General features: G+C 39.8%; 1 protein-coding gene across 17 annotated transcripts in view; it reads left to right on the forward strand.

The window, feature by feature from the left end:
• The window catches only part of C2CD5 (C2 calcium dependent domain containing 5), a 101,436-nt gene that overhangs the window by 15,538 nt on the left and 71,907 nt on the right, over positions 1-13,991 (forward strand). For 9 of the 17 annotated variants that reach the window (XM_080661254.1, XM_080661266.1, XM_080661257.1 and 6 more), the window contains 2 exons: positions 100-255; positions 4,457-4,655. In XM_080661254.1, the coding sequence (XP_080517380.1) occupies positions 100-255; positions 4,457-4,655 (355 nt within the window). Of the gene's footprint in view, positions 1-99; positions 256-4,456; positions 4,656-13,174; positions 13,300-13,991 lie in introns of all 17 variants that reach the window. The other 8 variants (XM_080661264.1, XM_080661269.1, XM_080661267.1 and 5 more) reach the window with 1 other exon arrangement.

Below are 13,991 nucleotides of genomic sequence, written 5' to 3' on the forward strand. Positions count from 1 at the left end.
TACTATTTATCCAAAAGGTAAGAACTTAGTTGTACATTTAAAAAAAATTGATTTAACCTTATGATAAATAGAAGCATAATAGATCATTTCTTTTAACAGCAACATCTATTCCAAAGTGCTATAGAGCTGTAGTAATTCATGGATTTGTAGAAGAACTTGTGGTCAATGAAGACCCAGAATATCAGTGGATTGATCGAATTCGCACACCAAGGGCATCAAATGAGGCCAGACAGAGACTCATTTCTTTGATGTCAGGTATTTTAAAAAACCACCCTTATTACTGATTGACTTAATACTCCAAAATTTTTCACTTCCTTTTGACATGTTATCTCAAATTTTATAAAGAAGACTGAATTATAAGTGACTGATTCTCTACCCCCATCCTCCTGAACACATGAATTTCCATCTTATAACAAGGATAAATCTAATTAGAAGCTTATAATTCCTTCTTAACTAGGCAGTAAAAAAAATTGTGTTCATGAAGTGGTAGAGTAGAAAGTGCCCTGGCAAGGAGATAGGAAACTGGGTTCTAGTTTTTTTCCTCTAGCATTTATTTGTAGTCAGATTTAGGTAATCTCTCTAATGCTTTCTGTTCAAATTCTGCCTTTTCATGGTTCTTCTCTGATAATTTATAGCTCTTTCTACCCCTACCTGCCACTCTTCCCCAATTACTTTTATTTTTCTTTGAAGAACTTATTACCTAAAATTTATGTTTATATGTATATACAGGCAGTCGTCGGGTTACATCGGACTCGACGTACATCGTTTCGTGGTTACGTCGCCATCTCCCATTTATTTATAAAAAAAAAAAAGTTCCGTCATTTCGACGTATGTACATATGTGCTTTATGTTTTTTATTATTTACTGTATTTACCACAAGTAAAGGTCAGGAATTGTTATCTTTCTTTTACATATTTTTTACTGTTTCACTTCATTACTGCTGTGTATGTGCTCCATGTTAGTGACGTAGGTACTTATGTAGGTGGGGTCCGACTTACGGTGAAAATCGCATTATGTCGCACTATAGGAACGGATCTCCGACGTAACCCGAGGACCTACTGTATGTGTGAGTGACAGTATACACACATATCCATACATATATTGTAGATAATAAGTATAAATATTTATATTTAATACATTTATGTATTATAAATAGATATTTACACTTATATTTATTAAAAAAAATAAAACAATAGAGGAGAAGAACAACCAAGATGGCGGCATAGGTAAACACCTGAACTTGCTGCAGAGCACAACCATATCAAAACTACAACTAAAAGTCAAAACGAATATCATCCAGAACCACGGAAAGGCTGGCTGAGTGGAAATTCTTCAGCTAGAAGGAAAGAGAAAAGCGCATTGAGTCCAGTAGGAGGTGCAGAAGTGAAGTGCGGAGGTACAGAGGAGCATGCGAAAGGGGCTGGCAACTGAGTACGCTGTTCTCTTTTTCAATCGGGAGGGAGATACAAGCTCCCAACTGCTCTGAACTCCAGTTCTGGGCGAGACTCTGGGGACCCAGACTCATACGGGGAGAAACTAGACTGTCTGGCATCGGGCCGGAGCATGAGGGCGGCTTTCTCTCAGAGGTGCTTGCAGCGATCATTGTTCCAGCATGGTGCTGCGGGACACAGAGACCCGGGGGCCTCTTTGGGGCAGGGCTGACTGGCAACCATTGCTGTTTGCTCCACCCTGGTGATTCCCTGAGACCCCGTCCCACCCAATTTACAATCCCACCCAAGCTGTGCGCAGAGGCTTTTGCATATGAATGGCCTGGCCTTTTGCAATCTAAACCTAACAAACTGCAGCTGGGTCAGAGAGCCCCAGAGCTGCCAAAAGAAGGCCCAAGGCTCCACAGCAGCTTGCATTGCTTCACAGCTGGGCCTCATCTGGGCACCTCCAAACGCCAAACAAAGAGGAAGAATCTGCAGATCTCTCTGTAGTTCCTGCTGGGTGGCTTCAGGCAGAGGCTGACTTTGCACCTCCAGTGGTCAGAGTGAAACTATCCAGATTACAACTCTTCACATCTGTAAGAGACACACTCGGGGCGACTCAGTGAGTGCCAAAGCCCCACTGAAGCAAGTCCTGCCCCATAAGGGTGTCTCCAGCACAGAAGTTCACCCATCGTAGACACAACTGATTCTCACAGCCAATTGGCCTGGACGTCAATTCCTCCTAGAGATATCAACAGCAATCAAGACTTAACTACAACAAGACTGTGCACACAGTCCACAAAGGGGTGCACCAAGAGTGTCCACCTCAGGTAATTAGGGAGGCTGAGCCACTGGGCCCTATAGGACACCTAGCACACAAAGCCACTCTATCAACACAGGGAAGCAACCAAAATGCAGAGACAAAGAAACAGGTCACAAATGAAAGAAATGGAGGAAAGCAAATGACTGGATATAGAATTCAAAACCACGGTTATAAGGTTACTCAAGAATCTGCTAGAAACCTCCGAGAAATGTAGTGAGACCCTCAAGGATATGAAAAAGGAACAATTAGAAATTAAGCATACACAGACTGAAATAAAGAATAATATACAGAGATCCAACAGCAGACTAATCAAGTCAAAGATTTGAAATATGAAGAAGCAAAAAACACTCAACCAGAAAAGAAAAAAGAATCCAAAAATATGAAGATAGTGTAAGGAGCCTCTGGGACAACTTCAAGCATACCAACATCCAAATTATAGGGGTACCAGAAGAAGAGAGAGAGAGCAAGATACTGAAAACCTATTTGAAGAAATAATGACAGAAAACTTCCCCCACCTGGTGAAAGAAATAGACTTACAAGTCCAAGAAGCACAGAGAACCCCAAACAAAAGGAATCTGAAAAGGACCACACCAAGACACATCATAATTAAAATGCCAAGGGCAAAAGACAAAAAGAGAATCTTAAAAGCAGCAAGAGAAAAACAGTTAGTTACCTACAAGGGAGCACCCATACGATTGTCAGCTGATTTCTCTGCAGAAACTATGCAGGCCAGACGGGAGTGGCAAAAAATATTCAAAGTGATGAATAACCTACAACCAAGATTACTCTACCCAGCAAAGCTTATCATTTAGAATTGAAGGTCAGATAAAGAGCTTCACTGATAAGAAAAAGCTAAAGGAGTTCATCACTGCCAAACCAGTATTATATGAAATGCTGAAAGGTATTCTTTAAGAAGAGGAAGAAAAAGAAAAAGGTAAAGATAAAAATTATGAACAACAAAGTGACAACAAATACATATCTATCAACAAGTGAATCTAAAAATCAAATGAATAAAAAATCTGATGACCAGAATAAACTGGTGAATATAATAGAATCAGAAAGGGAGTGGACTGACAATTCTCGGGGGGAAGGGGGTGGGGGGGGTGTGGGAAGAGACTGGACAAAAATCATACACATATGGACAAGAACAGTGGAGGGGGGATAAGGGCAGGGGGTGGGTGGGAACTGGGTGGAGGGGAGCTATGGGGGGGAAAAGAGGAACAACTGTAATAATATGAACAATAAAGATTTATTTACAAAAATAAAAACAGAACCAGAGACAGAGAAACATCGATCAGATGCTCAAACCTCAGAGGGAAGGTAGGGGAGAGAGGGGTAAGGGGGAGAGGTCAACCAAAGGTCTTGTATGCATGCATATAAGCCTAACCAATGGACACAGACACCAGGGAGGTGAGGGCATGAATAGGAGTGGGGTGAGGAGGCAATGGGGGGATAAGGACACATATGTAATACCTTAATCAATAAAGAAAAAAAAGAAAAAGTTATATTTAATAAATGTATGTATTTTAAATAGATATTTACACTTATATTACTATTAAATTAATTATATTTATACTTACATTACTTATTTACAAGTGTATTTATATTTATGTTACTTTTAAATTATAAATATATACTTAAAGTAGTATTAGATTAATTATATTTATTTAATATTTATAAATATGAATATGTTAATTCATAGTTAACATGCATTAGATTTAATATATTAAATAATACATTTAATTGTTACTTTGTATTATAGTTATTCTACATATTTGTATTATATGATATGTAATATATAATGCATAAATTATATGTGATTATATTAGACTATATTATATGCTACGTATTCTATATGTTATATGTAATGTTTATTTTTGTTGTTTTTTGTCTGTTTCTCTCACATTATGTAAACTCCACTAGATTTGGGGCTTTATCTTTCTAGGTTATCTCTATATATCTAGCACTTCGAAGAATGAGGAAGGCCAGGCACATAGCACACAACTAAAAATTATTTGGTAAATAAATGCTACCTGCCACATCGGTAAAATGTAGCTAATAATATCTTACCTCCATGAAAATTGGTTCCCTTCAGTTTCTAAAAATTCATGATTTTTTAGACGCTTTTATTACTACTATATCCAGTTTTATTTTATATAATGTGGAAATATAAAGCAGAATGAGTTTCCTTCCTTTTTTGTAGGTGAACTGCAGAGGAAGATTGGCTTGAAAGTGCTTGAAATGAGAGGAAATGCGGTTGTTGGGTACTTACAGTGTTTTGATCTGGAAGGCGAATCTGGTTTAGTGGTACGAGCCATAGGAACAGCGTGTACACTGGATAAATTAAGTAGCCCAGCAGCATTCCTTCCTGCATGTAATTCCCCATCCAAAGACATGAAGGAGTAAGTATGAATCACTGAATTGTTCTTAAGGAACTTTTTATCTTTTACCTATACATTTTCATTTGGCTCGAAAATTTTAGTAGTGTCGTTCGCCATACATTTTTTCCTAACGATGACTGTCAACATTTAAAGCTTAAAACTATTTAGATACTTCTAATATTTTATATATAGTCTTAATATGAAATTTAAATAAAGTAAGATACAATGAAACTTATCCAGATCTTTAAACACTGTATATCTAAAGCATAAAATGAATATTTATGAATTGTGTGGAATTTTACTTATTCTCTGGGGAATGCTTAAAACCCTATACCTGGTAATTCAGTTATGCTTATTATTAGCAACATATAATAGAAAGCAGGAAAGATTGACTTGTGCAGGGGTCTCAAACTTGAATGTCTACAGAGGCCAAGCAGTTTATATAAATAATTGGGTATAATTAAATAGGTAATACCGGGACTGTTTAAAGCAGACATTAGAAAACTTTTTCTATAAAAGGCCAGGTACTGCCCGCCTGGCATAGCTCAGTGGTTGAGCATCAACGTATGAACCAGGAGGTCATGGTTCGATTCCCATCAAGGCACATGTCTGGGTTGCGGGCTTGATTCCAAGTGTGTGGCATGCAACAGGTAGCCAATAGGGGATTCTCTCTCATCATTGATGTTTCTATCTCTCTCTCCCTCTCCTTTCTGAAATCAATTATATATATATATATAAAAATACTAGAAGCCCGATGCACAAAGATTCGTGCAATAATCGGCCTTCCTTCCCCTGGCTGCCGGCACTGCCTTCGCTCTGCCCGGAGCTGCCTTTCCGCTTTGGTCCAAAGCCGCCTTTCTGCCTTTCCACGCTGCCCAGAGACCCGGAGTGGCTGGGGCAGTGTGGAACGCCTGTATGGTCTCCATCTTTGTTGGGTTAATTTGCATACTCACTCCTGATTGGCTGGTGTGTGTTGCGAAGGTATGGTCAATTAGCATGTAGCTCTTTTATTAGTGTAGATAAATATAAATATAAATATATATATAAGCAGAAGTGACCGTTACGACCGGTTGACCGGTCAGTCGGTCGCTTTGATGTGCACTGACCACCAGGGGCAGACACTCAATGCAGGAGCTGCCCCCTTGTGGTCAGTGCGCTCCCACAGCGGGAGTGCTACTCAGCCAGAAGCTGGGCTCATGGCTGGCGAGTGCAGCTGTGGCGGTGGGAGCCTCTCCTGCCTCCGTGGCAGTACTACTGAGTGGTGGCGGCAGGCGCAGCGGGTTCAGGATGAGCTGGAGCGGCGTGGTGCCTGGCCCCAGCTCGGGCTCCTCCTGGCCGCCTGCCACTTGGCGCACTGCTACATCCCTAAGGGGATATCAGACTGCCGGTTTAGGCTCGGCCTGCGGGGATCGGGTCTAAACCGGCTGTCTGACATCTCCCTAGGGGTCCCAGATTGTGAGAGGGCGCATGCCAGGCTGAGGGACCTCACTGGTGCACGAATCCGTGCACCGGGCCTCTAGTATATAAATAGAAGGCCAGGTATTTCAGGCACTAGCGATATAGTTTTTAACTTTATTTGTTAAAAAAAGGAGTTTGTTGATCCTGTAAAGGCGTTTAGGCTTACACATTTTATTTTTTTTTTTTTTTTTTTTTTTTTTTTTTTTTTTTTTTTTTTTTTTTTTTTTTTTTTTTTAAATAAATCTTTATTCAGATTATTACAATTATTTCTCCTTTTTTCCCCCATAGCTCCCCTCCAGCCATTTCCCACCCCACCTTCTGCCCTTATCTACCCCCCACTGTCCTCATCCATAGGTGTATGATTTTTGTCCAGTCTCTTCATGAACCCCCCCATACCCCTTTCCCCCTAAGAATTATCAGTCCACTCCCCTTCTATGCCCCCGATTCTACTGTATTCACCAGATTATTCTGTTCCTCAGGTTTTTAATTCACTTGATTTTTAGGTTCACTTGTTGATAGATATGTATTTGTTGTTCACAATTTTTATCTTTCCTTTTTTCTTCTTCCTCTTCTTTAAGAATACCTTTCAGCATTTCATATAATACTGGTTTGGTGGTGATGAACTCCTTTAGCTTTTTCTTGTCTGTGAAACTCTTTATCTGCCCTTCAATTCTGAATGATAGCTTTGCTGGGTAGAGTAATCTTGGTTGTAGGTTCTTGCTATTCATCACATTGAAAATTTCTTGCCACTCCCGTCTGGCCTGCATAGTTTCTGTTGAAAAGTCAGCTGACAGTCGTATGGGTGCTCCCTTGTAGGTAACTAACTGTTTTTCTCTTGCTGCTTTTAATATTCTCTCTTTGTCTTTTGCTCTTGGCATTTTAATTATGATGTGTCTTGGTGTAGTCCTCTTTGGGTTCCTTTTGTTTGGGGTTCTGTGGGCTTCCTGGACTTGTAAGTCCATTTCTTTCACCAGGTGGGGGAAGTTTTCGGTCATTATTTCTTCAAATAGGTTTTCAGTATTTTGCTCTCTCTCTTCTTCTGGCACCCCCATAATTCTGATGTTGGTACGCTTGAAGTTGTCCCAGAGTCTTCTTACATTATCTTCAACTTTTTGGATTTTTTTTTTTGCTTTTTGCTTTTTCGGTTGAGTGTTTTTTGCTTCTTTGTATTTCAATTCTTTGACTTGATTTTTGTGTTCTTCTTGTCTGTTTTTGGGTCTCTGTATAATATTTTTTATTTCAGTCAGTGTATGTTTAATTTCTAGTTGGTCCTTTTTCATCTCTTCGAGGGTCTCGTTATATTTATCGGCCTTTTCTAGGATATTCTTAAAAAGCCTTATAACCGTGGTTTTGAATTCTATATCCAGTCGTTTGTTTTCCTCCATTTCTTTCGTTTGTGATCTGATTCTTAGACGCCGCATTTTCACTGCTTCCCTGAGTTGGTAGATTTGTGTGCTAGGTTTCCAATTTGGCCCAGTGGGTCTGCCTCCCCAGTTAACCTGAGGTGGACACTCTTGGTGCACACCTTTGTGGACTGTGTGTACAGCCTTGTTGTAATTAAGTCTTTATTGTTGTTGGTATCACTGGGAAGAATTGACCTCCAGGCCAGTTGGCTGTAAGGATCAGCTGTGTCTATGCTGGGAGAAGCCCGGTGCTGGAGACAGCCTTATAGGATTAGATTTGCCAAATTGCAATAGCCTCTGTGCTCAGCTTGGATGGGGTGGAGTCTCAGTCTTGGCTTCCCGTCAGCCTTGCCCTTGCTAGCACGTGTGTGCCTTCAGTCCTCTGCCTTCCCGGCTTCCGATTCTCCGCCCGAGAGTCCAGACTCCCCCCACAAGAGCGTGGGTCTCCGGGGGCTCGCCTGGAACTGGGGTTCACTGCAGTCAGAACTGGGGCTCACTTCAGTCAGAACCGGCGTTCAGTGCCGTCAGGAGCCTCTGACTCCCTTCCGCTAGGGAAAGCCTGTGGCAGCCCCCGCAGCCTTTGTGCGCACTGGCGCGAGCGGACTTTCAGTCTTCCGCCTTCCCCGGCTCCCGAGTCTCCGCCCGAGAGTCCAGACTCCCCCCACAAGAGCGTGGGTCCCCAGGGGCTCTCCCGGAACTGGGGTTCACTGCAGTCAGAACTGGGGCTCACCTCAGTCAGAACTGGTGTTCGGTGCCGTCAGGAGCCTCCCACTCCCTTCCGCTAGGGAAAGCCTGCGGCAGCCCCCGCAGCCTTTGTGCGCACTGGCGCGAGCGGACTTTCAGTCTTCCGCCTTCCCCGGCTCCCGAGTCTCCGCCCGAGAGTCCAGACTCCCCCCACAAGAGCGTGGGTCCCCGGGGGCTCGCCTGGAACTGGGGTTCACTGCAGTCAGAACTGGGGTTCAATGCGGTCGGGGGCTCCCTTCCCCCTTCCGCCAGAGAAAGCCAGCCAGGCACTCCGCCGCCCTTCCTCTCTGCGCGCACAAAGACCCTTTGCCGTACCTCCAATTCTCTGTGAGCTTTTCTCCTTCCTTCTAGTTGTAGAATTTTCACTCAGTCAGCTTTCCTGCGGTTCTGGATGGTGTCCGTTCTGTCTTTTAGTTGTAGTTTTGAAATTGTTGTGCGAGGCAGCAGTTTAGGTGTTTACCTATGCCGCCATCTTGGTTTCTCCCTCTAGGCTTACACATTTTAAAAAAATATGTGTAATCCAAGAAAACAACTTTGTTGGCTGGATTCAGCCTGTGTCATCGTTCAACATGGTGGTGCTGGTGCTGTGAAAAGGGAATGTTTGTAATAGACTTTCTGTCATAATGATTGGGGTGAGAGAGATGATCCTGTTGGAGACCAGAAATACTGACTATTCTGTACAGTAAAGGACAACTCTTCATTATGAAAACTTTTTCCATCCTAAATGCCAATAGTACTTCCAATGACAATCACTGATCTAGAGAGTCTTTTAGATCAAGGATCAACAAACCTTTTCTCAATAACCAGAAGGTACAGGTAAATAATTTAATCTTTGCCACCAGCAGCTTCTCAACTCAGCTACTGTCCTGGGAAAGCAGCCATCAACAGTATGCAAAAATAATGAGTATGGTTGTGTTCAATAAAACTTACTTCCTCACAAAACAGATGGCAGGATGGATTTGGCCTGTGTTTGGTTTGCTGACCCCTTTCCTGTATCATCAGAGAGTCAGAATTCTGTAGTCAGAAACCTGAAATGTTTTCTAGTTCAGCAGTAGTCAAGAGAGGTTGACTAGAAAACAATCACAGTCTTATTAAAAACAATCCTTTTATTTTTAAATTTTAAAATTTTTTTATTGATTTCAGAGGAAGAGAGACAGAAATATCAATGATGAGAGAGAATCATTGATTGGCTGACTCCTGCACGCCCCCTAGTGGGGATAAAACCCCCAATGCACGGGCGTGTGCCTGGCTAAAACACAATCTTTTTTTTTTTTTTTTTTGCATTTTTAAAAATATATTTTTATTGATTTCAGAGAGGAAGGGAGAGGGAGAGAGAGTTAGACACATCAATGATGAGAGAGAATCATTGATCGGCTGCCTCCTGCACGCCCTAAACTGGGGACCAAGCTGCAACCCAGGTATGTGCCCTTAGCAGGAATCGAACCTGGGACCCTTCAGTCCGCAGGCCAACGCTCTATCCACTGAGCCAAACCGGCCAGGCCCTAAAACACAATCTTTTAAAAAAAGATTTCCCCCTTTATCTTAAGTTTATTCTTTTTATTTCTTTCTGCTGGCCTTTAGTTATTTGGATTAAATTTTATCACAAGAGAGGGAGCACATATATTGCCTTATTTTGTTTGGAAATACATTGCAAATGAAATAATTTTGAAATAAAATGGAAGAGTGAATATGCTTTATATTCTACTTAAAATGTGTCTTAAAAACATATCAACTGCCTGCTGCTACAGGGGAAGTCAGATTGCAGGGGTAGATTTTGGGGGGAATTTGGAATTCAGGTGTTTTTTTCTTCTCCTCTTTCCATAGCAAATTTAAGTAAGGACTTGGGTCCCTCCTCCTCCTGCCACCCTCCCTCTTTATCTATATTATATTGCCTTAAGGGGTCTGGCCTTTGCATTTGTGATTTCTGACATTTTCCTCTTTTCACTAACTTAATGGAAAGAGAAAGCTATAGTACCTGTTGGTGACTTAAAATGATGTATGGGTACTAGGGGAATATATTTTATCTGCATTCAGGAAGTGTTTCAATAATGTAAATCTGGGATTATGTAAGTTTTCTCCTAATTTTGTTGTAGCCATTTGCCTTAAATTGTCAAATATTCATGAAGAATTTAAGTTGCTTCATTAAGATTTTTCTGCAAGACATCTTACTACCTAAGTCATGTTATTTTACCCCCCCCCCCAAAAAAACACCACAAAACCCTCAATACTCAGCATGCTTTATTTCAATTAGCTTCTTTTGTATTTTTGATAATGAATCAATTTGAGTGCTAGCTTAAAGTTGTTTTATGATTCAGTTGATTACAATTATTCTGGTATTTAATTATAACATTGTTGATTCTAGATGGGAATTTAATAAAAGATAGTTTGGATTATGTTCCTGCCTGGATGGATTTGATATTAGAAGTGCCACTAGGGTATTATTGAAAGGCAACCTTTCATGCAAAGAGATTGTTATGAATTAGAACTCCAACAATATATTATGATGATGCTCCAGTGCAGTGGTCAGCAAACCACAGCTTGCGAGCCACATGTGGCTCTTTGGCCCCTTGAGTGTAGCTCTTCCACCAAATATCACGTGTGGGCACGCACCTACAGTGCAATTGAAACTTCGTGGCCCATGCGCAGAAGTCAGTTTTCGGCTCTCAAAAGAAATTTCAATCGTTGTACTGTTGATATTTGGCTCTGTTGACTAATGAGTTTGCCGACCACTGCTCCAGTGTATTTGAGTTTTAATGTGATACCATAATTTGAACATTTACAATGCTCATTTTATTTTATTTTACCTTTATTAATGTGTGTTCTACTCCATAATTTTTTTATTTTAGATGTTTAATGTAATGTACAATATAAATCTTTTTTTGTTTCCTAGCTGAATTATCTTGATGGTACAAAGTGTAATTAAATATGATTTATTACTTCTCTACTTAAGAAAAAAAAGTACTTTCTAAGAGATTTTAGCCATAATTCCTCCTCTCTATGACACTGATTCTTAGACTTTTCTTGTTTTGTTTTGTTAATCATCACCTGAGAATATTTTTTCCATTGTTTCTTTTTTTTAGAGAGTGGAAGGGAGGGAAGGCGAAAGGGCAGAGAGAGAGAAAGAGAAAGAGAGCGAGAGAGAGAAATATTGATGTGAGAGAGACACATCAATTGGCTGCCTCCTGCACAGGACCTGACCGAGGCTGGATCCAGCCTACAACCCAGGCACATGCCTTTGACTGGGAATTGAACTCAAAACCTTTCTGTGCATGGGCTGACTCTGTCATGACTGAATCACACCATCCAGGGCTGATTCTTAGACTTTTTAACTTTATTAGTCACTTCAACAGAGAAAGAAAAAACAAAAATAAAACCTCACTCAGTTTGTATACAAATAAATCATCAATGAGATGTTTGATTTTTATTAGTTATATTAAACACATTTTAAATTTAAACTAGCAACAAAAACAAACAATTGTCCCTTTGTAAAATCAGTGATATTTCTAGAAAGTAGTCTGTAGACCATTATTGTTTGTCATTTAATGATAGCTCATGTTTGAACCTTGACAAATTGTGGTTGTTGGGAGTGTCTACTGGGCAATGGAAAAGAAAAAGAGATGCCAGGAAAAGTTGGGCTCTTGGCCTGCTTTTAATATGAATTCTAAAAAAATTGTGATATGATTGCCTTAGCCAGTTTGGCTCAGTGGATAGAGCGCTGGCCTACAGACCGAAGGGTCCCAGGTTTGATTCAAGTCTAGGGTACGTACTTTGGTTGTAGGCTCGATCCCTAGCCCTGGTCGGCGTGTGTGCAGGAGGCAACCAATTGATGTGTTTCTCTCACATCAGTGTTTTTCTCTGTCTCTCCCCCTACCTTCCACGCTCTCTAAAAAAATCAGTGGAAAAATATCCTTGGGTGAGGAGTAACAACAAAAAATTAAAATTAAAAAGTGGAGACATGATAATTTTTCAGAGTATATATAAGGATTATTTTCACATTATATATAAGCAAAGGCATTGCATAGTGAAATAATTGCTAATATGAAGTTAGGAATTTTAGTTCTGTAATATACTTTATTTTGAAATGTTGTACATGAATATATACCTGTGTATCTGATCTAAATATATTCATACATGCGCATGATGTGGTCTATTGCAGGATATAAGTTGATATCTTATAATATTTCAATTCAGAATGTAGTTTAATCTATTTTAAGTTTAAATAATATATTTTGTTTGAGAGAGCTAGACAAAAATAATTTACATTGCTTTATTAATGTGTTTTTAAAAGCAGTGTTTCCTTGTTTTGTTTGGTTCCCAGTATAACTTGAGTTTAAGCTATATACTTGATATGCTAAAATAGGCAATGTTTACATCGGCTTATATCCATTCAGTTCAGTCACTTCTCTTTATGCTGTCATTTTTCTTATTCTTAAGTACCCCTATCTCAAGATTCTAGAGAGAAATAGGTTTGTTAAACTTTCTTTATGGAAAATATAGTTAATTATATCAGCAATTGTTTATATATCAGTTTTAAAAATAATATAAGAACTTTATATTTATAGACTTTCCAATTTTATGGGTATTTTCTTCCTAAAATTCTGTGGTGATCAAAATAATAAACATTTTAGAGCAGCTTAAATCTAAATCTTAGTCTTTTTCAGAAATTAATTCCACTGACAATTCTACCTGCTATCTTTCGTATTCACAGTCCTAATTTATTAATCTGACCCTTTAAGACTATAATTATATCCTAATGAATGAATGAATATTTAGCTATTTTAAAACTTTTCAACTGTTTTTTTTTTGTATGCTAGGGATTAAAAAAATAATTCCTCTCCCCTAACTAAAGCTCCGTTCAAATTATTTTAACAAAACTTTGCTATCTGTTGTATGTATTGTTTTCTTTTCTTCCACTTTGACCACAAATTCCCCCAGGTCTCCGCTGGTTCATCCTCCAAGCCATGGATGCCGCTCGACTCACAACAGCCCAATTCACACTGCTACTGGCTCACGACTTACTCAGAACTTCTCTGTGTCTGTTCCCACTCTCATCTATACTGGTACGAGACTGCTCAGACTCCAGAGCTGGGGAAGGCAGGCCACAGGCAGAGTGGCTGCAGAGGGCAGGCAGGCAGGTAGTGTAGGCAGGTACCACAAGTCTTGGCTTCTTCCTTTTCTCACTCAAAGTCCAGTTGCAGTGAAGAAATCCTGTATTTAGCCTCCATAGAGGCTCTAACTACATGGAATTTAAAGTGTTCTTCCAGTTTCCAAAGTCTCTTCCATAGGTCTTCTAACAACCCTGGGTTCTGTATGCACTCTGTGCATTTTTTTGGAGAATCCTCCAGGATGTATTTTTGCCATTACAACTGCATTTGGTTAGAATAAAAATTGATGATTGGATTCTAAACAAAATAGCTACCATAGCTTCTGATTTGCTGATGTTCTTTATGTACAAAACTTGTTTCAGTAGGGTCTGTTGTATTCTGTGGAAGAGAGCTTTTGGAAAAGAGGTAAGCAACCATGCTGCATAAATGCAATGACTTTTTGTAGCTATATTCATTTTCCTCTCTTCTCTGTTTTTAGCTGTGGCACTCTTGATGCTATAGGATAAGGAAACATTTTTCTTTTGATGATATCTGTGTGTGCAAATATAAAAACAGTTGTGAATATTTACACACACTATTTGCAGTCATCATTGTTTCTTTGGTAACCTGAAAAAGAGCATTGTTTATTTGAAAGTATTTTCAGTCAT

Source organism: Plecotus auritus, assembly GCF_963455305.1.
Source record: "Plecotus auritus genome assembly, chromosome: 3".
Classification (NCBI taxonomy): domain Eukaryota; kingdom Metazoa; phylum Chordata; class Mammalia; order Chiroptera; family Vespertilionidae; genus Plecotus; species Plecotus auritus.